The 27861-nt window shown below is 42.4% G+C and overlaps 1 protein-coding gene across 1 annotated transcript in view; it reads right to left on the minus strand.

Moving 5' to 3' along the window:
• SCARB2 (scavenger receptor class B member 2) overlaps nucleotides 1-27861 on the minus strand; it is a 53567-nt gene that overhangs the window by 15710 nt on the left and 9996 nt on the right. Inside the window, exons 2-4 of the mRNA XM_032261095.1 lie at nucleotides 19484-19641; nucleotides 2566-2713; nucleotides 1176-1364 (exon numbers count right to left, since the gene is read on the minus strand). Of these exons, the coding sequence (XP_032116986.1) occupies nucleotides 1176-1364; nucleotides 2566-2713; nucleotides 19484-19641 (495 nt within the window). The remainder of the gene's footprint in view (nucleotides 1-1175; nucleotides 1365-2565; nucleotides 2714-19483; nucleotides 19642-27861) is intronic.

Raw genomic sequence — 27861 nt, forward strand, 5'->3', positions numbered from 1 at the left:
CTCTGGTCTAAAATTTTTGCATGAATCATCTCGTGAAATCCTCACAACCACATCAGATACTGTGGATATCAGACTAGTGAATTCGATGATGTAAAAACAAAAAAACAAGTTACATAATGCAAATTATCTGAGAAATAGTGAGATATTAGCAACAAGATCTACTTGGCTGATGGACTGAAGTCCCTGGGACCAAAAGGGCCTAGAGTGAACCTTTGCATAATATCTCTCAGTAGGAGGCTCTCCTGAAATCATTTCTAGAAGCGACGTTTAGTCAGGGCTTGACAGGAAATCTGTGCTTCCTCTGGTCCTGTGAAGCTGTGTTCCCCTGAGACAGGGACCCTCTACGGAACTCCTATGTGGACCACTTCTCCAGAGTGATGCATTCAGAGTTGGTGAGACCCTACTTTTAGGACTCCTGTCTCTCAAGCAAATAATTTTTTAAAACTTGCTTACAATTTTGTTTTAACAATTTCCAAGTTTTGTATAACCTTGAAGGCCCAGGGACACAATTATTGCTGTTTGCCATAAAAAACAAAATGCTACAGGACCACATGAAGAGGGTAAGACTCCTGAACAAGCAGAGCCAGAAAACAGCTAGAAATGTAAAGCTGAGAAGACTCATCACAACCCCAGAGCACACCCCTAATCTAATACTCTTCCTGGGGTTATTTTGTCTTTTACCAATTTCCCAACTATCCATTGCACTCAAGGTTTTTGTTTTGTTTTGTTTTTGTTTGTTTTTCACGTGGAGTCCAGCTCTGCAGTGCAGAGTGTGATCTCTGCAACCTCTGCCTCCCAGTTTCAAGCAACTCTTCTGCCTCAGTCTCCTGAGTAGCTGAGGTTACAGGTGTGCACCACCACACCTGGCTAATTTTTCTATTTTTAGTAGAGACAAGGTTTTGCCATGTTGGCCAGGCTGGTCTCAAAGTCCTGACCTCAAGTGATCCACCCACCTCAGCCTCCCAAAGTGCTGGGATTACAGGTGTGAGCCACTGCACCCAGCCTCAAGTTTTTTTAATTTCCAAAAACACTCCATTTTTTTTTTTTTTAACATACTCTACAAGGTACCTTAACTCTAGGCAATTTCTAAAAGAAACTTAAACTTAATCTGGCTTGGGGTGCCCCAACCCACTGTCAGCTGAAAAAAGAGGTTATGAAAAGGAAAATTGACTTACCTCATAGAACAGGCCAAAATAGGGAGAGACGTCGGGCCTGAAAACATGGATAAGGGACAAGATCTCATCTTTGTAGCCCCAGAGCAATTCGTCAACTGTGTGAGTCACAAACAGCTTCTGCTGATAGGCTTTCAACATGGCCTCGATGATCTCCCTGAGGAAGTGGACCTGGGACCACTCTATGACGGTCTGTGGAGCAGAAATAAATTAAGACAGGAGCATCCCCTCCAAAGCACCCCACCCACTCTCTCCTACTACCCCTCAGCAAAGGGGGTTGGAAATGTACATGTAAAGGTTGAGATTAAATAGCTGAAAACTTAGCCAGTGAGCTCCTTTCTGGCTGCATATGCAAGACAAAGCCTCTTCTTTGTCGTTTTTCGGTACCACATTTTGTTAAGTATAGTACTTACAGAGACCGTACAGACACCACAAAAGGGAAAAGCTCTTGTCAACATGTCAGCATCTTCGGCCACAAGGTGGTGCTACCTTCCTCCTGAGCAGGGCCAAAGGCTCGTTATAAACCCTACCTACACCCCTGGGACTAGGCGGCAGGGACCTAATACTCTCTAGGTCCTGGGTCCATCATCAGTGTCCAGCTGATGAGCGGTCACCTGGGAGTTAGGGTGGGAGAGTCGGAAGGGGTTGGTGTAGGTGAATCAAAATGTTTACTGGGCCACGCACAGTGGTTCACGCCTGGAGTGACTGGACGACACGAGAGGATCACTTGAGCCCAGGAGGTAGAAGCTGCAGTAAGCTGTGATCGCGCCACTGCACTCCAACCTGGGTGACAGAGCAAGACCCTGTCTCAAATTAATAACAAAAGAATTAAATTTAAAAAAATAGTCTCATGGGTATCAGTATAGAATTGATGTAGAATAGGTGTATTATTAGGTAGAATTACCATTATAAACAGAGCCCATTGAAATCACAGTAGGCTGTAACCAACAGCCCAGTCTATTGATTTCTGGTGTCAATTTATGTATTTTGAGAATATAAAATCCAACATAAAAATCTGAAGTAAGAAATGGTATACAAGTTTCATTGCTCAAATTTCTGAAAACATTCAAAAAAAATTTTTTTAATTATTAGCTACCAAAAAATCCTAGGGGCATATTTATTTGCACAATTGCTAATCCTGAACACACAGGAAGAAACTGTGAAAACAAATCCTAAAATCTGAATTCTGTCATCATTTGAAAAGATCTTATTTGATAGATGTTAGAATAAAGGCTAAGATGTACTTTAAAGAAGAAAAAAATTTATTTTTCTTTTTGTGTGTGTATATTTCAACATAACTTAAGGCTCCTAAATGTAAAATCATAAAGAGCATTAACTTAGCTTTTTCCTTTCTTCCAAGATCCAAATTAATGATATTAAAATGCCAACTTACCAATACAGGAATATTTAACGTTCTAATTAAGTCAACTTTAGGGTCTCCAACAGATTGGTCTCGTTCAAAAACATAGGCCTTGTTGCTAACAGCAGATATTGTTGTTCCATTATCTCCAAACTGAATATTTGCTTTGTTTCTGAGTTCCCTAAAAGAAAGAAAAGGGTTTTATTTAAAAACAGGCACCACTTTAATAAGCAAGACTTTTCCTTTCTTTCAGCATCAATGTTGTATTTTCAGTGTAACATTCCCAATATAACATTATATAGAGACTGCAGCTACTAAGCTTTAAAAAGCTGGAGATTGAAGCTATAATGTGAGAAGGGAACGAGGCCTAGGATAGAGTCTTCTCAAAAAAACTTGGTTTTCATTCTTTTCCTCCATGATTAGGGAGGTACAACAGTCGAGGGGCACCTTGAACAGGGAATCAAAGCCAATGAACTCTCTCCTGGGTTATGGTTTGGTCCTAAAGTATTTTCAAAATGTTCAGCTCATAGATTTGGTTTGAATTTCAATTTGTTTACCAATCTTTTTGTTTCTAAATTGAATTACATTGAAATCTCATTTTCACAAATGATGGCCAACGCTTAGTAAATTACAGGAGTTCACTCCAGTTTCTTTTTTTGAGACAGGGTCTCGCTCTGCTGCCCAGGGTGGAGTGCGGTGGCATGATTACAGCTCACTGCAGCCTCAACCTCCTGGGCTCAAACAATCCTCCCAACTCAGCCTCCCACATAGAACTACAGGAGCATGCCACCACACCCAGCTAACTATTTTATTTTTTTGTAGAGATGAGGTCTCACTATGTTGCCCAGGCTGGTCTTGAATTCCTGGACTCAAGTGATCCTCCTGCTTTGGCCTCCCCAAATGCTAGGATTACAGGCATCAGCCACCATGCCTGGTCTCTGTTTCTGATATACAGCATAGTTAGGTTCACGTTAGTGCCACCAAATGAGGCATTAGAAAGTTCTTAGGAAGTGCCTGGTGCCAGGGCTGGGCCTATAGTCAGTGTGAGTGATTAAGATGTGCTGAAACAAGTAGTAATCAAGATTTTTTAATGCGCTATTTCTTAAAACCAAGATTTATGCCAAAAGTTTATGATGAACAAAATTGTAAATAAAAACAAGATCTGATCTTTTGTTCATCAAATGCTTCACACTGGCCCCAGCCCTGCCTGGTACACAGTAGATGTTCAATAAATTCCACTGTCTGTTTTTTCCTTCCCTTTGCTTACCTGTGCTTCTTCCTAAACCAGCTAGGGTTATTATGTCTGACATGGTAGCCACCATGTCACCATGTGACTAGTAAGCACTTGAACTGTGGCTAACTGGAATTGAGATTTGTTGTAAATGTCAAATACATACAGAATTTCAAAAACTGCCAAGAAAACAAAAAGAATGGCAAATATCTTTTAACATTTTTTAATATTGATTACATATTGAAATGATGCTATTTTAGATATAATGGGCAAAATTAAAACATATTAACATTAATTTTACCTGTTTCCTTCTACTTTTTAAAAAATGTGGCTACTAGAAAATCTGAAATTGCATATGTGGTTCACATAGTATTCCTATTGGACAGAGCTAATTTAAGAGCACAGGTTAGGAAGGCACTGGCCAGCTGGGCTACACACACCTCCCCTGAGGCATTTTTCCCAACCGAGGCAGCACAGGGGGATTTTTCTCACCCACCTGTGGATGTCTGTACATGTCTTTAGCATTCAATTATAAACTTCTAAGTGACATCATTTAGATTGTGAAAGAATTATTAGGTAGCCTCAGGTAGACTGTAAGCAAGCTGAAGGCTGAAACTTGTACATAAAAATGCTCCTCAGTGATGATGGAGTTATGTCCCAATAAACCCATCATTAGTTGAAAAGATGGTAGGTTGAAAGTTTGTTTTTGATTCAATGGGATATTATCTGGATGTAACTCTATTGTCATTGGAGGAGCATACCAAATACGTATCATTTTCACACCATCATGAAGTCAAAAAATCATTTAAGTTGAACCACCATAAGTCAAGGACTGTCTGTATATTAATATCTCTTTATACCTCTTAAATCCCTTCTAGATTTTAAAATAAAAATAGATGAGAAAATAAACAAAGGCATTCATATAGATGCATAAAAGTAGATGAGTCTTTGTATATTTTCCAGTGGAAAAACCATGTTTTTCTCTACTCTCATACTGTAACAATTTACTGTGACTTCTGGTCACCAAGAAGTGTGTGGCGTTTTCTCTCCAGCAATAATAATTCTGCAGTGTCCTCCAACTCAATTCAATTCTGATACTTTCTACTTGGAGACAGCATCAGATTCCACAGGTTGAGACTGCCTTCCACTTCCTATGCCAATCAAAAGCCCCAGGCTGTTTAACCTGTGCTAATGGCTATACATTGGGGTTCCCACACCCCACTGCCCCACCCCATTCCCTGCTTGGGCTCAATTAATTTGCTAGAGCAGCTTAGAGTACTAAGGAAAACACATTTTATTGCAAAGGATATTACAAAGTATATAGATGAAGAGGTACATTGGGCAAGTTATGGGGGAAGGAGCTCAGAACCTCCACACCCTCCACAGGCTCCCTAGTCTCCAGGAACCTCCCTGTGTTCAGCGCTCTGGAAACTTGCCAAATTTAGTCTTTTTTTTTTTTTTTTTCTTAATGAAAGCTACATTACATAGGCATGACTGATTAAATCACCGGCCATTTGTGATCAACCCAACTTTCAGCCCTTCTCCCCTCCTGGGAGGTTGGGGGGTAGGGCTGAAAGTCCCAACCCTCTAATTCTGTTCTTGTCTTTCAGGACCAGCTCCTATCCAGAACCTATAGAGGCTGCCAGTCATCAGTCAACTCACTAGCATACAAAAAGACACTTATCACTTAGGAGATTCCAAGCATTTTAGGAGCTGTAGGCCAGGACATAAAGGAAGACTAAATATATATTTCATCATGTCACACTTCTATACCACTAAGCACCAACCTATGCCCACTAATCCTAAGAATACCTAACACTTGCATAGCTCTTCAAAGAGTTTAACCCACATTATTTCATTTTATTTTATTTAATCCTTACAAGTCCGTAGTACAGATGGAGCATGTAGTACTGTCCCACTTCACAGATAGGGACACAGAGCACAGATAGGCAGAAGAGTCAGAACTTGATCCCAAGTCTTCTCATTAGCACAGGGTGCTCCTCCCTCTGTATGAGACACCCTCTCCTAACAAGTACCTGAGAAACGCTAGTAGGATAAACTAGCTTAGCCTCTAACAAATGCCTCCAACCAAAGCCAAATCTAAATGATAAATTACACACCCTTCCAGTTTACAAAGAATATACTTTAAAATCTGATAAGACACTTCAGTGTTAAAACACTTAAACAGCTTGAAGTTTGGTGTTTGCAGTGGACTTTTCGATTGCTAGACAACCATTCCCCTTTCTTCTGGTAGTAGCCCTGACTTCCTTTCCTCTCTTGTACTGTACAGCTGTGCAAGACCATCAGTAAAGGGTGCTATGGGTCTTGAGCTCAACCAGTTCCTTTCCTCTGGCTTTGGAATCCTGAGCATAGTGCCTCAAGACAGAAAACACAGTCAAAGAGCCAGGCGTGGTGATGTGCACCTGTTGTGTCAGCTATTTGGAAGGCTAAGGTGGGAGGATGGCTTGAGCCCAGGAGTCTGATGTTACCGTGAGCTATGATGGTGCCACTGCACTCCAGCCTGGGAAACAGAGCAAGGACTTGTCTGTAACCGCCCCCCCCCAAAAAAAAATTAAATATAGAAACAAGAAAACTCAGTAAAAGACAGGATTCCTCCCAGTGGCAGACACATGACGTGACAGTCGATACACTCGCGTGACTTGGATCTTTAAAGCAGCTGCCCTGCATCCTGCCTTTGTCTTCCAAGGTGCTTTCCTTGATTCTGTTAACCTACCTTATGGCCTTCAAATAGATTCCCCTTTTACTTAAATTAGCCAGCGGTAGTTTCTTTTGCTTATAACCAAAGACGCTTCACTTAGAAATCATAACTCAGTCTTTTTATAGTTAAGAATATGTAGATTCAGGACCAATTTGAAGTGTCAGGGCCAGGTTTAGAATCCTGGTGACCTCACCTCTCATCCAGGGTATTCCTTGATTTTACACAGAGGCTAATTCACAGTAATTTATTAGAATATGGAAGAAGAGAGGAAATTTCAAAGCCAAACTTTTGTGTAAGCCAAGGCTGGCGCCTGCAGAGAGGGGCATATTGATCAGTTACTGTTCTGCAAGACCAAAGAAGACCAAAGGAACTTTCAGAAATACAAACAACAGTTTGAAAAAACAAACAACAATAAAAAACAAAGCAAATTTTCAGCCTAGGCAGTTAATCAAGGAACCATACTTAAAAGTGCCCAGCATGGTCCCTGGTATTTAGTAGATGCTAATGAATCTTAGACTATAGTATAACATTTGTGAATTACTATGATGGTCTTTGTCATTAAGAAAAGTTCAGTGGCTGGGCGTGGTGGCTCACGCATGTAATCCCAGCACTTTGGGAGGCCGAGGCAGGTGGATCACAAAGTTAAGAGATCCAGACTATCCTGGTCAACATGGTGAAACCCTGTCTCTAATAAAACACAAAAATTAGCTGGGCATGGTGGCGTGTGCCTGTAGTCTGAGCTACTTGGGAGGTTGAGGCAGGGGAATCGCTTGAACCCAGGAGGCAGAGGTTGCAGTGAGCCGAGATCATGCCACTGCCCTCCAGCCTGGTGCCTGGCAACAGAGTGAGACTGTCTCAAAAAAAAAAAAGGAAGAAAGAAAGGTTCAGTTATGCTCCATGAACTGTTTAATCAGGCAGGAAAATGCATGGTTGGTTTCAGAAACAGTTTTAGAAACAATAGAGTGAGATAAGGAATGGAAATCAAAAGGAATAATTTTATTTAGGTGGAAAATTAACATCTGTACATCTAATTCCTCAGAGGTGCTTGATAGATTGGATGCATATAATACTATCATAGAGTCGTTATCTTTCAGTTATATTGGTTCCTTTATTCACCTAATCCTCTGTTGAGAATTATTATTAAGAAGGGATTGAGCACTGGATACAAATGAGATTGAGATCTGGCTGGCAGGGTTTACATTACTCACTGCTTCTGTGCCTCAGTTTCCTCATCTGTAAAATGGAAGTAATAATGTACTCACCTTGTAGGGTTGTTGTAAGAATGAAACTCACATAAGTCCAGTTAGAACACTACCTGGCACACACCAGCTGCTTAGGAGGCATTAGCTACATGTGCAATGGCTTGTGCTAAGCTCCTGAGATAATATGACGTTAAGTCTTGGTTCTTGTTCTCCAAGAATCCACAGTACAGCATGGGAGACTCAGAGGCCAATAAATGTGATGTGGGCATACAGAGGAGGAAGGGATGGCAACTGGAAGGGGACTCCTGCAGGAGACGCTTTTGCTTGATTCTGGAAAGAGGGGCGTTCCAACAGAGGCAGAGGGAGGGTGAGGGCGAGCAGCACAGCATGAAAGCACTTCCCACGTGGGGGGTGAGAAAGCTGTGGTCCTGGAGCAGGAGGACACGCTTTAAAAGACCATCACAGATTCAGGCAAGACTGGGGTGAAGAACACATCAAAGTGACTTTGAGTACACTTCCTGCTCAGCTGACTGAAGGAGACAACCTCTAGATATAAAGCAGGATACTGAGAAGTAGCGAGAACAGAGTTGGGAGAAGACTCACCCACTTGTTGACAGTGTGCAAGGAAGTGTCACTCCTTAAGATGGAAACATCTCCCTGGTCTCCCTGTCCCCAGGCAGTGACACGTAGGCTTGTGAAGGCAATTTACTGAATGTACCATGTGCATTTAAAACTCACACATACCTGGTCACAACCTTTTGTGCATGATAAGATGGTGTGAGAGATCTTTTTCTATTTTTCTTACTTCTGAGCAGTTTTTTTTTTTTTTCAAAATCTGTTTCTATTTTGGCAAAACAAAGACAGTTTTAGCTACCAATTTAAAACACTATTAGAGAAAAGTGAGTCAAGTTTAGAAAAAAGGATAAAGCATTCTCCTATAATAATGGAAACAATGATCATGGTGTTCTTAAATTTTTTATTGTCTCTTTATGTTAAGAAAATATTTATACAACTTGGCTCTGAGACAGTTAAGGAACTAAAGAGTTGACAGGACAGAATTAGACAGTTTAAACAAAATTCCTGCCTTTGCTAAGTTTCAGGGAAGATACTTAGATCCTAAAGAAATTGAATGTGGAAAAACAGAACTATAAGAAAATAGACTTGAATATCAAACCATGCTTTTTTTTTTTTTTGAGACAGACTCTTACTCTGTTACTCAGGCTGCAGTGCAATGGCTTGGTCTTGGCTCACTGCAACCTCCGCCTCCCGGGTTCAAGCGATTCTCCTGCCTCAGCCTTCCAAGTAGCTGGGATTACAGGTGCCCGCCACCATGCCGGGCTAATTTTTGTATTTTTAGTAGAGATGGGGTTTCACCATGTTGGCCAGGCTGGTCTTGAACTCCTGATCTTGAGATCTGCCCACCTTACTTCCCAAAGTGCTGGGATTACAGGTGTGAGCCACCGTGCCCTGCCCAGGAGTAGGACTTTTAAAGCTCAGAAATGATAGAAAAATTTAAAAAGAGTACACTTGACTACATATACATTTTTAAAATTAACAAGGCAAACAATGGAAAAAACAGTTGCCCCAAATGAAACATAAATAGTTCAGAGTGGCATGAACACTCCAGAACCCAGACAAGCAAATAGGCAAAGGACAAGAATTAAAAAACATGAGGAGAACATTCAACGCATGTGGTAATCAGAGGAGAAAATGAAAACCGATCTCCATGTTCAGGAAAGGAACAGTTAAGTGTAGTAATACATTCACTCTAATAAATATTATCATCATTAAAATTCATTTGTATAAAGACCAAAATATAACATTGAAAAAGCCTATGCTATAACAGGTGAATAAAAAGCAGTATATTTTGTTTACATACATGCATATCATATGTACATAGTATGATAACCATCTAAAACTCATCCACGGAAAAATGGTCAAGAAGAAAGCCACTAAAATGTTAGTTAGCATTGGTTATTTTTGAGATAGTAAAGCCAATATGTTCAAAACTTGTAACTTTACTGCATTTTCAAGTATATCTTTAGTCATTAATATACAAGACACATACATATGTGTAATTTTTATAATATATAGTTTACACTCAAAGATAATGCTGTATATAATATTGTATATATTGATTATATTTGAAAATACAGTATTACTTGATGCCAATGAATAATAAAAGAACTTAAGATATAGCCCCCATATCTTTTTAAATAATACAAGCCTAAAAAAAGAAATGAATAATCCAAACAGCAAAACTAAGAAACCCAAAAATAAGATATTTTCTGGGATATTGTAAATTTAGCAGATACTTCTTAGAGATATGAAAATTAATTGGAAGTACCCTTAGACAAATTGTTTTCTATTTTAATTCTTGAAATGTTAAATGGTAGGCAAAATAGAAAAAGATATCTGACAAGACAAAAAATAAACCTCAAAAAAGCTGCAGAAGCCATGGAATACCATGACTTTGATAAAAATTTTATACAAATATGTCCCTAAGCAAAAGGATTGTAAGGCCAGGAAGCCTTGAATTCACCGGCCCATTAAGGGCTGCTCAATTCACAGCTTTACAAAAATGTAAATCATACACTCCATTCCTTCAATCAGACTGACTGGTTGTTATCAACATTTGGAATGGCCATCATCTTTCTCCAAAAACATTACTATTCTGAACTCCCCAATAAGTGAAAGGTTTGGGAAATGTGCCACTGTAAATCCTGTGTCAGATGAGTTAGGCCCTCCACAGCCTTGCTTGGACCTTCCCCATTTCAGAGGTTTCCTGCCACCACACCAGTCCATACTAACTGGTGAGAGGGCTCCATACCCTCCCCTTCCTTTGCCCCAGGCCCCCTGGCATACAACTGATGGAGTCAGCTGACTCAGTTGGGAGAAAACACTGGAGCAGGAGCTACTGGAATGTTCTGTCTTATCCAGCCTAAACAATAGCATCATAAAGCCACAGGTGACAGAAATCAGACCCAGTGAATGACTGCAAAAAACAAACGTAGAGACTAGCAGACCCCATAGGGGTTTGGACAGTTCCCTAAAAAGCCATGTTTTTCTACAAATCCCAGATCTCATGACCCACTCAGCCCTGTTAGGAGCTCTTAGCAGCCTGCATTGCACATGTGCATATTCCTAACAAAGCCATTCATTTTCAGGGCCTAATTCCCCTTTCTTGAACCTATACTTGGGTTTCCTGAATGAAGTCCTATGGTTCCGGCTGAGCTATTAGGTGGGTGTAAAAGTAACTGCGGTTTTTGTCATTACTTTTAAATATTTTTTAATAATTTTGTCCTATAGTGTTAAACAGTTTTTCCACATGTGTCCTATGAATTTAAACCATGGTTGAAGATGTTTTATTCACATATTCCACAAATATTCATTAAACAGTAAACAGAGATAAAAGGTCTTGGTCACTGCACCCTATAGAGCTTCCAGTACATTGGGAAGAAAGATATCTAAGCCAATTATTAAAATGCACTTAATCACTGTCATAATGGATACACATATTTATTAGTCGGTTCTCATGCTGCTGAGAACCGACTAATAAATACGTGCATCCATTATGAGAACCAAGGACATACTTGAGACTGGGTCATTTATAAAGGAAAGAGGTTTAATTGATTCACAGTTCAGCATGGCTGGGGAGGCCTCAGGAACCTTACAATCATGGCAGAAGGGGACAAAAACACATCCTTTTTCACATGGCAGCAGCAAGGAGAAGTGTCCAGCAGAAGGCTTTTTTTTTTTTTTAGACAGAGTCTTGCTCTGTCTCCCAGGCTGGCATTCAGTGGTGCAATCTCGGCTCACTGCAACCTCCTCCTCAGGGGTTCAAGTGATTCTCCTGCCTCAGCCTCCTGAGTAGCTGGCATTACAGGTGTGTGCCATCATACCCAGCTAGTTTTTTTGGTATTTTTAGTAGAGACGGAGTTTCACCATGTTGGCTAGGCTGGTCTTGAGCGCCTGACCTCAAGTGACCCGCCCGCCTTGACCTCCCAGAGTGCTGGGATTATAGGCTTGAGCCACAGTGCCCAGCCATAAGGGGTTTTTAAAAAGCCCCTTATAAAACCATCAGATCTCATGAGAACTCACTCACTATCAAGAGAACAGCATGAGGGTAATTATCCCCATGATTAAATTACCCCACTGGGTCCCTCCCAGGACATGTGGGGATTATGGGAACTACAATTCAAGATGAGATTTGGCTGATGGGGACACAGCCAAACCATGTCAACATACCACTTTATAACTGGTATAAAGTGGTATACTGATACTTACTTTTTTTTTTTTTTTTTTAGATGGGGGTCTCACTCTCTCACCCAAGCTGGAGTGCAGTGGTGTAATCTCGGCTCATTGCAACCTCCTGGGCTCAAGTGATCCTCCCACCTCAGCCTCACAAGTAGCTGGGGCAACAGGCACCTGCCACCAGGTCTGGCTAATTTTTTGAATTTTTGTTAAAAACAGGGTTTTGCCATGTTGCCCAGGCTGGTCTTGAACTCCTGAGCTCAGGTGATCTGCCACCTCATTTCCCTAAAGTGCTGGGATTACAGGCATCAGCCACTGTGCCCAGTCTACTTGACATTTTAAATAAGATGTAACAGGGAGAGAGTATCCCAAGTCAGGCAAGTCTCAGAAGGAGGTAGCATTTGCACCAAGTAAGATGTGAAGGTCAAGAGAGGTAGCAGTGACAAATTCATTCCTGACTGAAGCAACAACATGAATACTGGCAAGGTAGTGTGTTTGGGGAGCTTATAAATCATGGGAGTGGCTGAGCGTGGTAGCTCATGTCTGTAATCCCAGCACTTTGGGAGGCTGGGGCGGGTGGATCATTTGAGGTCAGGAGTTTGAGACCAGCCTGGTCAACATGGTGAAACCTTGTCTATACTAAAAATACAAAAAATTATCTGGGCATGGTGGCACACACCTGTAATCCCAGCTACTAGGGAGGCTGAGGCAGGAGAATCACTTGAACCTGGGAGGCAGAGGTTGCAGTGAGCCAAGATGGCACCACTAAACTCCAACCTGGGAGACAGAATGAGGCCGTCTCAAAAAACAAAAAAGAATTCATGGGAGTATGGTTGGAATGATGCTGTCTAATACGGTAGCCACTAGTCACATGTGCTACAAGTGTAAAATGCACACAGGATTTCAAAGACTGTATAAAAAAAGATTGTAAACTATCTCATTAATAATTCTAAATATTGGTAACATGCTGGAATGCTACTATTTTGGAAATCATTGGGCTAAATACATTATTAAAATTAATTTTGCTTGTTCCATTTTACTTTTTAAAATGTTAGTATTAGAAAGTGTTAAATTACTATGTGGCTCATGTTAAATTCCTACTGGAAAGCTCTGGCTAGAGTATAAAATTCTAGGTTGAAAATGCCAAAAAATAAAGAGGTTAGCCATACAGAAGGAGCCAGATCTCTGAGGCCCTGAACATCACACAGGGAGAGTCACTAGGATGCCAAGCAGGAAAGAAGAAACTATCAGATGTATTCTTTGAAAATAACTGGCAGTAGAGTAGAAGAGATGAGAACTGGGATTAAAACCAGAGGCAGCAAAGCTCACGGAGGCAAAGACGAGACTGAGTGACCCTCTCACCTTTCAACCTCCTGAATCCGCTCAGGGTTTCTTAACCTTCTGTGTGTCACAGGCCCCTTTGGCAGTTTTACCCCTATGGCAAAACCTCTAGACTCCTTCTCAGATCAACAGAATTTTATTTTATTTTATTTTATTTTATTTTATTTATTTTATTTTATTTTATTTATTTTATTTTTTGAGATAGAGTCTCACTCTGTTGCCCAGGCTAGAGTGCAGTGGTGTGAACTTGGCTCACTCCGCCTCCTGGGTTCAAGTGATTCTCCTGCCTCAGTCTCCTGTGTAGCTGGGATTACAGGTGTGTACCACCACACCTGGTTAATTTTTGTATTTTTTGTAGAAATGAGGTTTCACCATATTGGCCTGGCTGGTCTCGAACTCCTGATCTCAAGTGATCAGCCTGCCTTGGCCTCCCAAAGTGCTGGGATTATAGGCGTGAGCCACGGTAAAAGGCCAGATCAACAGTTTTAAATATAGAAAACAAAATACCCAGGATTACAGAGAAACCAATTGTATTGAAACACTGTTATCATTTTTAAAATCTGTTATACGGCAATATGTGTGTTTTATTTTTTCCTTTTTTGAAACAGGGTGTCACTATCACCCAGGCTGGAGCGCAGTGGTGTGATCAGAGCTCACTGCAGCCTCAATCTCCCAATCTCAAGCAGTCCTTCCAGCCTTCTAAATAGCTAGGACTACAAGTGTGTGCCACCATGTCTGACTAATTTTTTGTATTTTTTTTTTTTTTTTTGAGACTGAGTCTTGCTGTCACCAGTCTGAAGTGCAGTGGACAATATCAGCTCACTGCCACCTCTGCCTCCCGGATTCAAGTGATTCCCCGCCTCAGCCTCCCAAGTAGCTGGGGCTACAGGGGCATGCCACCATGCCTGGCTAATTTTTTGAATTTTAGTAAAGACAGAGTTTCACTGTGTTGGCCAGGATAGTCTTGATCTCCTGACCTCATGATCCACCTGCCTCTGCCTCTCAAAGTGCTGGGATTACAGGTGTGAGCCACCATGCCTGGCCATGTGTGTTTTACTGATACTTTAAATCAGATATAGCAGCAGTTCTGATAATTATTGTAATAATACAGGTATTGCTAACACTACTGTAGTTTGTTGTATACATCTACTCTCGAAGGAAATGCTAAATGTCAGTGAGAGGCTAAAGAAAAGAAAATATAACTTTTTCCCACCTAAGTCATAGACCACCCTGAAATTTATCCAGTAACCCCCTAAGGGATCCATGGTTCCCAGGTCAGAACCCTTGTAAAATGTTCCTAGACTTTCCTCAATAATAAGTTAGTTATGAAGGGAACATGAAGGGTAACAGTCAGATACTGTTTCACTTCTAGAATTCATTCCCATGACCATATCTAAAAGAACACACCTAAAGCAACAGACACAATGACCCAACAGACATTCTGGTGGAAGAGTATCAAGTTTTCTGCAGGTTATGATCAGAATTCATGCCTTTCTCTCAGGAAATGAGGATAATGACCACAATAAAGCAGCCAAGCAACCCAGAAAGAAATTTGTTTGTTAGGGTCTTGAATTCTCAGGTGAGGTTCATTCCCGCAGGAGGCAGAGTCTCTATCACATCTTAAGGAATGTCATTTAAAAACAATAACAACAACAACAACAAATAGGACCCTTAGATCCTGATCCTGGTTGAACTTCTAATTGTCCTCAGCAGGAGAGCTTGAAATACAACCTTCTACATTGTTTCCTTAGGCATAAAACACATACAAAATCGCGTTTTAAAATGAGGACCCAAGTATTTTCTTACATTTCTTCAGATGGCAACAGGGTTCATCTTTATAATTCTATATATTGATTTGTACAGACTAAAACAATTAATCCACGAAGACCAATGATATAGTTTTGATGTCCCCTCCAAATCTCATGTTGAAAAATGATCCCCAGTGTTGGAGGTGGGGCCTGCCCTGCCCTGCCCTGCCCCCTCCTTCCCCCACCTCCCCTCCCCTCCCCTTTCTTTCTTTCTTGACAGGGCCTCACTCTGTCACCCAGGCTGGAGTGCAATGGTGTGATATCAGTTCACTGCAACTTCTGCCTCGTAGGTTTAAGAAATTCTCCTGTCTTTAGCCTCCTGACCAGCTGGGATTATAGGCAGGCACCACCATGCCAGGTTAATCTTAGTATTTTTAGTAGAGGTGGGGTTTTGCCATGTTAGCCAGGCTGGTCTCGAACTCAAGACCTTAAGTGTTCCAAGAGTTCCATCCCCCTCAGCCTCCCAAAATGCTGGAATTATAGGCATGAGCCACCGTGCCCAGCCAGGGATTTCTTTATAGCAATGTAATAACAGCCTAATTTAGAAAACTGGTACTGAGGGTCAAGCACTGCTATAAAGATAGCTGAAAATGTGGAAGCAGCTGTGGAACCAGGTAATAGGCAGAGAATAGAAGAGTTTGGAGGGCTCAGAAGAAAATAAGATGAGGGAAAGTTTGGAATGCCTTACAGACTGATTAAATGATTGTGAACAAATTGCTGACAATGACATGGGCAGTGACGTTCAGTCTGAAAATGTCTTAGATAGAAATGAGGAACTTACTGGGAAGGGAGCAAAGGGCACATGTGTCATGCCTTAACAAAGATCTGGGCTGCACTGTGTTCACACCCCAGGGATCTGTGGAAGTTTGAACTTGAGAGTGACAATTTAGGATATATCTGGCAGAAAAAATGTCTAGGCAGCAAAGCACTCAAGATGTAGCCTGGCTGCTTCTAACAGCCTACACTCTGATGTGGGAGTAAATAAATGACTTAAAGTTGGACCTTATATTTAAAGGGGAAGCAGAATATAAAGGTTTGGAAATTTGCAACCTGACCATGTGACAGAGAAAGGAAAAGTATTTCCACAGCCTGGGCAATATAGGGAAACTCTGTCTCTACGAAAAAAGTTAAAAATTAGCCAGGCGTGGTGGCACTTGCCTGAGTAGTCCTAGCTACTTGGGAGGCTGAGGCAGGAAAATCCCTTGAGCCCAGGAAGTCAAGGCTGCAGTGAGCTGTGATCATGCCACTGCACTCTAGCCTGGCAACAGAGTGAGACCCTGTCTCAAACACAAAACAAACAAAAGATTTTTATGGGGAGATAAATTCAAGTAGACTGTAGAGCAACCATTTCTAGAAAGAGTTGCATAACTAAAAAGGAGCCAAGTGCTGATAGTCAAGACAATCGGGAAAAGGCCTTGAAAGCATTCCAGAGATCTCTGAGGCAGCCCCTCCCATCACAGGCCCTGAGATCTAGGAGGACTAAGTGGTTTCAGGGACCAGGCCAGGGGCACCACTGCCCTGTGCTGTTTCCCACATCCCAGCTGCTCCAGCTCCAGCTGTGGCTCAAAGGGGCTCAGGCACAGCTTGGGCAACTCCTCTGGAAGGTGCAAGCCATAAGCTTTGGCAGCTTCCATCTGGTGTTAAGCCTCCAGGAACACAGAGTGCAAGAGTGAAGGAGGCTTCGCAACCTCTGCCTAGACTTCAGAGGATGTATGAGAAAAACCTGGTGTCCAGGCAGAAGCCTGCTGCAAGGGCAGAGCCGTCAAGAGAACCTCTACTAGGGCAGTGAGGAGGGGAAATGTGGAGCTGAAGGCTTCACACTGAGGCACTGCCTAGTGGAGTTGTGGGAAGAAGGCCACCATCCTCCAGACCCAAGAATGGTAGAGCCACCAACAGCTTGCAATCTCAGCATAAAAAAACTACAGGGGCGGAGCTTCCTAAGGCCTTGGGAGCCCACTTTTTGCACCAGCATGCTCTGGATGTGAGACACAGAGTGAAAGGAGATTATTTTGGAGTTCTATTATTTAATAACTGCCCTGTTGGGTTTCAGACTTCCTTGAGGCCTGTAGCCCCTTTCTTATGGCCAATTTCTCCCTTTTCATATGGGAATGTTTGCCCAATGCTGACACCCCCATTGTATCTTGGAAGGAAATAACTTGTTTTGATTCTATAGGCTTATAGGTGGAAGGAATTCATCTCTAGATGAGATTTGGGACTTAGAACTTTGAGTTAATGCTGGAATGAGTCAAGACTTTGGGGGACTATTGAGAAGGGATGATTATATTTTGACATGTGAGAAGGACATGTAATTTGGAGGCCAGGGGTGGAATGATATAGTTTGGATGTCCCCTCCAAATCTCACGATGAACTGTAATCGTCAGTGTTGGAGGTGGGGCCAGGTGGGAGGTGTTTGGGTCATAGAGGAGGATCCCTCATGATTTGGTGCTATCCTCACAATAGTGGGTGAGTTCTCACAAGATCTGGTTGTTGTAAAGTGTGGCACCTCCTCACCCCTTGCTCCCGCTCCTGCTTTCGCCATATAATGTGCCTGCTCCTGCTTTGCCTTCTGAAGGCTCCCTAGGCTTCCCCAGAAGCAGAGCAGAGCCAGTCTGCCATGTGTGTACAGCCTACAGAACTGAAAGCCAATTAAACCTCTTTTCTTTCTAAATTACCCAATCTCAGGTATTTTTTCTGTCTTTTTTTTTTTTTTGAGACAGAGTCTCGCTCTGTCTCCCAGGCTGGAGTGCTGTGGTGAGATCTCAGCTCACTACAACCTCTGCCTCCCAGGTTCAAATGATTCAGTCTCCCGAGTGTCTGGGACTACAGGTACGTGCCACCACGCCCAGCTAATTTTTTGTATTTTTAGTAGAGACGGGGTTTCACTGTGTTAGCCAGGATGGTCTCGATCTCCTGACCTCATGATCTGCTCAGCCTCCCAAAGTGCTGGGATTACAGGCGGGAGCCACTGGGCTTTAAAGTAATACAAAAATAGCTTAATCCAACTAATAGTAAGAGCGAACACTTAATTATCACTAATTATGTGCTAGGCACTAGTCTAAGCACTTTATAAATACTGATGCATTGACTCAATCTTCATAACAACCATGTGGAGGAGGTCCTATTTTTATCCCCATTTTATAGATAAGAAAACAAAAGCACAGAGAACTAGTAAATTGCAGAGGCAGGACTCAAAATGGGTCATCTGACTCGAGTCAGAGCATGAGCACCCAACGCAGAAACTACAATTTTTATCTCTGAATTCCCACCACTGAGAATAGTACTGATTCATGACACATGAAACAGTCAGCAATGATTTATTGAGCAATCGATTACAAAGAATTGCAAGGCATTTTTATCATTCAGCAGTTCTGAAGAAGAAAGATCTTATTGTCTGCTTCCTCTATTAATTTGTTTCTAGCATGGCAAGGAGAGACTTTATTGAAATGATTATTGTGCGGGGGAGGGAGGAGGTATTGTAATGGGGAAAGGGGAAGATTGTAACAGAAAATGCTCTGATTCAAGCATCTCCCTCCACTAATCATCTAAAAATGATTAAAGCAATTCCCCAGTGTTTGGAATTGGTGGTCACCAGCAAAGACTCTAACAGCCACGGCCAATTGCTTATAGCTTATACCCAGGATGGGTGGGAAAAAGGAGGGGGTAAGAAATAGAAAGATCTGTCCCAGACAACAGTGAATTCTGGAACTGATTTAAAAGTAGTTATGTGAGGAATGGAAATGGAGGGAGGCCATAAAAGTCACTTAAGAATATCAACGGGTAGCCGGGTGTGGTGGTGCTCATGCCTATAATCACAACACTTTGAGAGGCTGAGTCGGGAGGATCACTTCAGCCCAGGAGTTCGAGACCAGCCAGGGCAACATATCAAGACCTCATCTCTACAAAAAAAATTATCCAAGTATGGTGGTAAACACTTGTAATCCTAGCTACTCGGGAGCTGAGGCAGGAGGATCGCTTGAGCCCAGGAGTTGGAGGTGGCAGTGAGCTATGATTGCTCTACTGCACTCTAGCCTGGGCAACAAAGCCAGAACTTGTCTCTTAAAAGAAATAAAATTAAAAAAGAATATCAAGGGGCAACCTTAAAAGGGTCAGGGTGAGGAGTAACTCTTTATGGTTTCACAACCACAGTCTGCCAACTCAGGAGGAAGCCACTGCACTTAAAACACAACATGCGGAGACTTGGCCCAGTCCACAAAGCCATTCTCTGCTGAGGTGTCACACACACACATAAAAAACATCAGCAGCATTTCAGACAATGAAACTAGAACCTGTGCTCTCCACACAGCCCTGGAGCCCTGCTCTTGGGAAGAGCCAAGGACTCAAGCCACATTGGGGTCACTCTGCATTTCTTGCATGACAGGAGGCGGTCAAGACTCACCTGTAGGTATACGGCCCCACTTCTTCCACCCGAGGGGTCTCTCCTCTGAGGATCTCCTCTGGATTGGTGACGTTGAAGAAATAGAACTGAGTATACACAGGCAGAGGGGGCTTCTCCCAGGAGTCAAAGGCCTCGGTACCATTCCTTAACACAATATTCTAAGGAAGAAAACCAAAAGGAGATTTTCAAAAATGTAAGGCAGTAGTTGGTTTTGAACCCAAGAGGCAGAGGAAGGGACCCGACCTCTGAGATCATTATTTTAATCATTTCACAGGCATTCAATTGCAGTCTCCTGAGAATAGGGCCATATCTTACACCAATAGAGCCCACAGTTCTAAGTCATAGAAGGCCTTTGATAAATATTTGTAAAGGGGCCAGGCCTGGTAGCTCATGCCTGTAATCCCAGCACTTTGGGAGGCAGAGGTGGGTGGATCACTTGAGGTCAGGAGTTCGAGACCAGCTTAGCCAACATGGTGAATTCCTGTGTCTATTAAAAGAAATCAGCTGGGTGTGGTGGTCCATGCCTGTAATCCTGGCTACTCGGGAGGCTGAGGCAGCAGACTTGCTTGAACCCAGGAGGTGGAGGTTGCAGTGAACCAAGATCATGCCACTGCACTCCAGCCTGGGTGAGAGAGCAAGACTGTCTCAAAATAAATAAATAAATAAATATTTGTAAAGGAAAGGTACTAAAGACAATTCATGGGCGGAAGCACGAAGCATAGTGCGACCAAAACCTAGACCACAGATTGAGTGCCTAAAGGGCCTGCTGGTTTTGTTATTTTTGAAGCTTCCATGGATGGTAGAATCTTCTGTAGAAGTTAAGCTCTGCTGAAAAGCACCATACACTCCCGGTTTGCCCAGATGAGAGAAGAACAAGGGGAAGGGCCCAGGAAGGCCAGTTTTGGCCCTTCCCCTTCAAGTAGAACCACATCCATCCCTACTGCCTCCACCACCAGGAGCTTTAAATGTATTTTCTTATCAGACCCCCAAAAACCCTAAAATGTAATTGCCTATCCCTGTTTCAAAAACCAGGAGGCTGAGCCTCACTGAGGTTAGCTGCCAATGGAGACCGCACTCTGTGCACAATCCCTCCTTCACTTCCCTCCCCTGTTCTGTGTTATAGAATGAATAATGTCCCCAGGCTCTAAATTCCTATGCTGAAGTCCTAATCCCCAAGACTTCACAATGTGCCTGTATTTGGAGTCAGGGTCTTTACAGAGCTGATGAGGTTAAATGAGGTCATGATCTACTAGGACTGGTGTCCTTACTGGAGGAGGAAACTGAGACACAGACAAGCACAGAAGGAAGGCCACGTGAAAACACACAGGGCAGACAGCCCTCTACAAGCCAAAGAGACAGGCCTCAGAAGAAACCAACTCTGCCAACACCTCAATCTCAGACTTCCGACATCCATAACTATGAGACATATTTCTGTTGCCTAAGCCACCCAGTCTGTTGTATTTATTTGGGAAGCCCTAGCAAATTAATACACCACAGTTCCCCTAGAGGTGACTATTCTCCCTGCCTCACTGACTTCCGGCTAGGCCACGTGACTAGATTTGGCCAAGAGGATGTGGGTGGAATGGCAGGGCATCAATTTGGAGTGAAGGCCTTAAGATGCATGACAAGTTTCCATCTGCCATCTTGAAGTTGCCACCCTCGGCCAAGAGAATAGCAAGCCACAGGTAGCTGCTGATCCTTCAGCCTAGGTTCTAAAATGGAGACGTGCAGACTAGTCCTAAAGGTGACCAGAAGCCTGGAGTCTAGCCTTGTTCCACTGAGCCAGCTGAGCTCAAACTGCAGCCAGCCTGCACACCCACATATTACTGTTATAAGCAATGAGACTGGGGAGTCATTTGTTACTCACCATGGCAGCAGAGGCCTGATAAATACAATGCCTGAGGTTAACAGGCAGAAACCTAACACCTGGTATTCCCAATAGTCCTCCATCTGTTAATGGAGAAAAGCCTTGTATTTTTACAGTCAAAACGACTGAAGTACAAATTAAAATAAAAGCACAGACTGCAAATAAATAAACCAAAATGTGAGTTTTCAGTGTTAAGAATTTGTACCAGTTATAATTCAGGTCTGGATTAGGAGAAGTCTTACATTCACTGTTGCTTTTGTTTGGATTTTTACAACAGCAATAAATTACATAAGCAGGAAAAAAAATTTTTTTTCCCTTATCTTTTTTTTTTTTTAAGTGAATCTAAGAAACTCAGATTCTGTAAGATGTTATGGATAGACCCTAAGGCGGGGAGAAGGAGTGGATGCAAACAGAACCCACTTCATCTTGGCTTTCCTCCATTCTTGCAAAACAAAGGCGAGCCTGACGCTGCCTCAGCTGTGGTCAGCTCTGTGGCAGAGGCCCAGGAGCAGCCGCCCCCACTCTCGGCTCTACCACACTTCACTTCCTATTACTGTCAGGACACTTGAGTGAGCACTCTGTATTCCTGCCTAATTTTTCCTGACAGGCATCGTAATGTGTGCAATTTGCAGTTGAGAAAGGACTTGAGATCTCATTTATTTGTTCACGTGAAGAAAATCACATTAGAATTAGGAACCCTGAGATAATCAGCAAACTTAAATGAACAGATGGCTAACCTCCCGGGTTTATCTTGCTGGGCTTGCATCCAGCTCTTAAGCAACCGTAAATCCAACGACAAGTGGAAGAGTTTCCAGAAAGAGGCGGTTTCCAGAAGGAAGGGTAAACCTGGCTGTTCTGACATGTGTAAACAGTCTGACCTGATCTTGTTCCTCCGACTTTCAGGACAGAAATAAACATTTAGTATATTTGACTTCTTAATGAAACAAAGCAAATGAAAAACTAACAAGAACAATAAAAACAGTCCTTGACAACAGCATACCAGAGTCACAACCAATCCAGCTGTGTTACAGGCGGGGCTTCTCCTCTGTCTGCCTCCACTCCCCTGCCCCTTCTCTGGCCACTTCTTAGCTGAGTCAACGGCACCCAGACAAATTATCACAGCCCCTTGTACTCCGTTCAAATCTTGCCCTCAAGAATGGTGGCTTTTCCTGCTCCTTTCATGTGTCTCTTTTCTTCCACCTTACAAGCTGGATGTTTGTCAAGAAACCTCTGTCAATCCCAGAGTAGATCACGTGTTGGAGAGAGAGTGTGTGTGTGTGTGTGTGCGCACGCGTGCGCGCGCGCTCGCGTGCAAGTGCACTAAGTAGGGAGAGAGGGAATGAGAGAACAGAGGGAAGTTGTAAATACAGCTGTCAACATTTCTGAAACAGTTGTGTCTTTATTTTTGTTCTCTCACTTTCAGCTCAGAGAAGGACAGTTATCATTCAGTTACCATTACTACTACACCAGCTGCAATTTACTGTGAGTCTGCTAAAATCAGGTGCTGTACTAGGGGCTTTATAATGTGTATTACCTCTGAGTTTCACATTGATACTACAAAATAAAAAACCCCATTTTGCAGACAAAGAAATGGTGGCACTGGCTGTCTCAAGTCACAAAGCCAGTAAGTAAAATCAAATCTGACCAAGTCCAGGTCTGCAGGTTTGCAAAGCCCGTGCTCCACCATCCAGCAGCTGCCACCCCATGACACCCTGAGGGTAGAGTTGCCAGATTTAGCAAATGAAACCCGAGATACCCAGTTAAATTTGAATTTCAGATAAACAACAAATAATTTTATGATATAATTATGTCCCAAATATTGAATGGGCTATGTCAAAAATGCTTTTATTCATAGGAGATGCTTGCTGCAGGATTTAGGAACAAAGTATGTGTTATCTACAACTTACATTCAAATAATTCAAGAAAAAGTGCATCGGAGAGATAAAGTGAATATGACAGGATGTTAACAATTGATACATCGGACTGAACTGAAATATCACATGAGACAGACTTATGCTAAAATATTATTTGTTGTTTATCTGAAATTCAAATTTAATTGGGTGTCCTGTATTTTATTTGGCAACTCTAGCCCAGAGTGACAGCGATACTATGGAGAAGCCATAACTTCTGAACTCTCGGGACTCTGAACTCTCAGGGTTTCCTGGAGTGTCACCCCTGTCAAGTGGAGGAAAGGAAACCAGGCAGCTGCACGAGATCACAGTCAGCTCCTAGTCAGGAGCCCAAAGATGAGGAACCGAGAAAGGGAAAATTCAACTCCAGAGTTTCCAGGTGGCCGCGCAGCCCCAGTTATGTTAATGTGTCCAAAGAAAGCACCTCAACCTCCTGCCACAAGATGGTCCAGAGAGGGCTCTGTTTTGACTTAAATTTCTAATTTCTGCCCCTTCTCATTATCTTCAGAGCATTCAAGTGTGTACTCCCAGGAGCTTGCTCGGCAAAGGCAGGCCTGAGAAACCAACAAATAAAAACCTCAGCCTCAGGACCGCGGACTGTCTGGCACAGGAAGTCATTCATTCCACCAGATACAAGGAGCTAGTGTCCGGCTCAAAAGTGCCCTTTGCCAGTCTGAACAGAAAGCCATGGCTTGGGAACAACTGATCCTCCTCACCGAGGGTTCTGCTGTGATGGTGACAGCCACCAGACAAACCTTGTAATCAGCTGAGTCTTCCTAGTTACACTAAATGAAAAATCAGCATAAGGTCTTAAATCAGTTTTACAGTGTGACTCTGGATATTAAGACTGGCATTGTGGAGTCACAGTATAACTGTTGCTTATTGATTTTAACCAAGACAGGCATGATGGGTTTTTCCATGTACAATACTATGGCACTACCACTAAAACAAAATGCTGGAACATTATCAAGTTATACAGTAAATTCACAGTGTCAACACCTAAACTAATAATTTGGACTGAAAAACATACTTTTCAGTTAATCAGCCAATATGTACCTATTAAGAGCTTTCTATGTGCCCGGATTATGCCCTGCAAACTGGCATAGGCCCTGTTTGTAAGAAGAAATTTAGCTAAGGACACAAAACCAACACGCATGTAACAGGGAGTAAAAAATTATGTGCAAGACCCAGTAATTCAGCCTAGCAAACAGCTGACGCCTGAAATTATTTGGATCCTTCCAGTGGCATAGATCCGTGCTAAAATCTCCCCATCTGAACATCTCACAGGCTGCTCCAAGACAACATGACCAAAATGGACTCATGATTTTCTCCCCTAGTTGATCCCTAAGTCCTGCTGATTTCACCTCTCCTCTTCCCCATTTCTACCCCAAGGCTCACTTGATCATGGCGTGGACTGTGACAATACTGTATGTTCGCTCCTAAATGGTCTCCCTCTCTCCAGCCTTTTTCCTTTCAATTGCTTCATCCACCTTAGCCTTCAGAGAAGCCTGTCAAAAGTGCCTAATGGAATAGACACTCTACTACTGCTCACAGGATAAAGTCCTCAGTCCTTGACCTGTTGTGATCTGATGCAACCGTGTCACCTGTTACTATCCATCATTTCCTGGTAGGCACTTTATGCACCAGCAACACGCAACCATCTACTGTTTCCTCGCACCCACCACACAAGTTCTCAGGCAGTGCCTTGGCCTGAGTCACTCACTGCCCTTCATCCAGAAGTCTCTGCAGGGCCGGCAGCACCTGGTTCACCTCTACTTGGGCTTCAGGGCTCAATTCAGAAGTGCCATCTCTCAGAAGGCCCCTCTGGGCTGTGTGTTCTCATTACTTTCATGAAACTTCACAAGTTTTATAAAGAAAATGTGTTTTTTGGTCTTTAGTATCAGATTGGGTCTGATACTAAGGACTGTATCTTTTTCATGGATCCCCAGCACACAATATGGTTTCCGGCACAGAAGGGACACAATAAACAATTAATGAAGAAACAGATGATGCCGTAGCGTATAGCACAATGCTGTGCCAGGCATTCCTCTTCTGCTGTTCACCTCGTTCTTCCTGGTAAAGTCTTCAATGTGGCAAAATGCTACATATTCTAAATAACACGTGAGAGAAAGGTGATCTGAATTTCAGTACCGCAGAATCAAGAAGAGACAGTAACTTTCTTAGGTGCAAATATTATTCTCCAAGGAGATATTCTGGCCTCTTTTCATAAATGGTTAAGACTAGTTTGGAATTAGCAGGTTCGTTTTTATGCATAATTAATATGCCAAAGGCACATAAGTATTAGTTCTAAGTCTGTTAGATCTGTCTTTAGCAATTTTGGTTCTAATGAATTTTTTTTTATAAAATCCTTTTTCATAGCAAGCATAGCATAGGATTTTCACAACCTTAAAATTGATGAAACTCTTTCATTCGTTCCATAAATATTAACTTAGCAATTGTGCCAGCCACAGTTCTAGGTATTGAGGATATAATGGTAGAACAAGAATTCCTACCTTCCATTTTATTGGTGAATTCTGAAAACTCCTTGAGGTAACAAGGAACAAAATAGACTTGTAAGCAATAAAATATCACATTTATCTAAGGGGAAAATATCTAGAAATCATGATAAATTATCAATCTATAGAAATTTCTATATTCATATTAAAAGAGATGTTTAAAGGAGATAATATTACTACAAATGTGCAGAAAAAGTCATGTGTTGCCTCCAATTTCTGTTCACAAATGAGGCTATTGATTTTTTTTTTTAATTAATTAATTTTTTTGAGACAGAGTCTCACTCCATTGCCCAGGCTGAAGTGCAATAGCATGATCTGGGCTCACAGCAACCTCCGCCTCCCAGGTTCAAGTGATTCTCCTGCCTCAGCCTCTCAAGTAACTGGGATTATAGGTGCGCACCATCACACTTGGCTAATTTTGTATTTTTAGTAGAGATAGGACTTCACCACGTTGGTCAGGCTAATCTCAAACTCCTGATCTCAGGTGATCTACCTGCCTCAGCCTCCCAAAGTGCTGGGATTACAGGTGTGAGCCACTGAGCCAGGCCTATTGTTACTTTAAATCAGGTAAATGTTACTCCATCCACTCCCTACCAAGTCTATCGTATTTGTTACAGAAAATTTGGACAATGAAGAAAGTAAAAGGAAGAAAATTTAATTCCCCTGTAATCCACATCATGTTATTAAATAGTTTTTGAAACTGTTGTTTTAACGTCTGTATACTAATCCACTGTATTAGTTTATTTTATAAAATATACCAAATCAGTTTATTTAAACATTCTTTTTTTTCTTTTGAGATGGAGTCTTACTCTGTTGTCCTGGCTGGAGAGCAGTGGCACAATCTCGGCTTACTGCAACCTCTGCCTCCCAGGTTCATGCAATTCTCCTGCTTCAGCCTCCTAAGTAGCTAGGAATACAGGTGCTGGCCACCACACCTGGATAATTTTTGTATTTTTTGTAGAGATGGGGGGGTGCAGAAGGTGGGTGGTTCACCATGTTGACCAGGCTGGTCTCAAACTCCTGACCTCAGGTGATCCACCCCCCTCAGCCTCCCAAAGTGCTGGGATTACAGGTGTGAGCCACTGCACCCAGCCTAATCGTTCTTTTACTATAGGACATTTGTGGTGTTTTCATGCTGAAGTAAATGTTCTTGAATATATTTGTCCAAATCAATGAATAATATATGTTTTTTTTTTGAGACAGAGTCTTGCTCTTGTCGCCCAGGCTGGAGTGCAGTGGTGCAATCTTGGCTCACTGCAACTTCTGCCTCCTGGGTTCAAGTGACTATCATGCCTCAGCCACTGGAGTAGTTGGGATTACAAGTTCATACCACCACACCCGGCTACCTTTTGTATTTTTAAAAGATACGGGGTTTCACCATGTTGGCCAGGCTGGTCTCTAACTCCTGGCCTTCAGTGATCCACCTACCTTGGCCTCCCAAAGTGCTGGGATTACAGGCGTGAGGCACCGCACACCCAGACAAAATCAGTGAATAATTTATTCAAATAGACTCCTAGAGTGGGATTATTAGGTCTAGGGACAAAAAGTTTTCATGAACTCAAGAGCCTTTGAATATCAACACATTGCTCCAAAAGCAGTGTCTGAGCAACCATTTCAGCATATCCAGCCCAATATTGGTGTTCAAGGTTTTCAGAAATTTTTTCTTCTTTAGTAGTGGCAAAATAGCATCTTCTTGTTTGAACTTGCATTTCTTGAATTACTGGAGAAGCATAATAGTTTTTACCATGCATGAAGGGAGACTGTTTTAAAACAAAAGTAAAAGAATTTTCAACCAGCATAAGCTTCCATTTGGGTTCACAGAAGGCTGGGCAGAGGCAGAACTGAGAACAGCCTCTCTGAGCTATGTGTAGTGGACATAGAGTCGCTGGCCAGGCTGACACCTGACCTGTAGATGAAGGATCAGATGCAGCCCGGATTAGCTTAAAAGCTGAACACTGACATGATTTAATACAGCCACAACCCAAGTCAGCCTGACAGCAGTCTTTCAGGAAGGTAACACCATGAGAATCGTTAAACCAGCTGTCCTGATGTAAGCCACTTCCAAGTGATAAAAATAAGCACTCA

This window comes from Sapajus apella, unplaced genomic scaffold (genome assembly GCF_009761245.1).
Source record: "Sapajus apella isolate SASKATOON/1434 unplaced genomic scaffold, GSC_monkey_1.0 scaffold121, whole genome shotgun sequence".
Classification (NCBI taxonomy): Eukaryota; Metazoa; Chordata; class Mammalia; order Primates; family Cebidae; genus Sapajus; species Sapajus apella.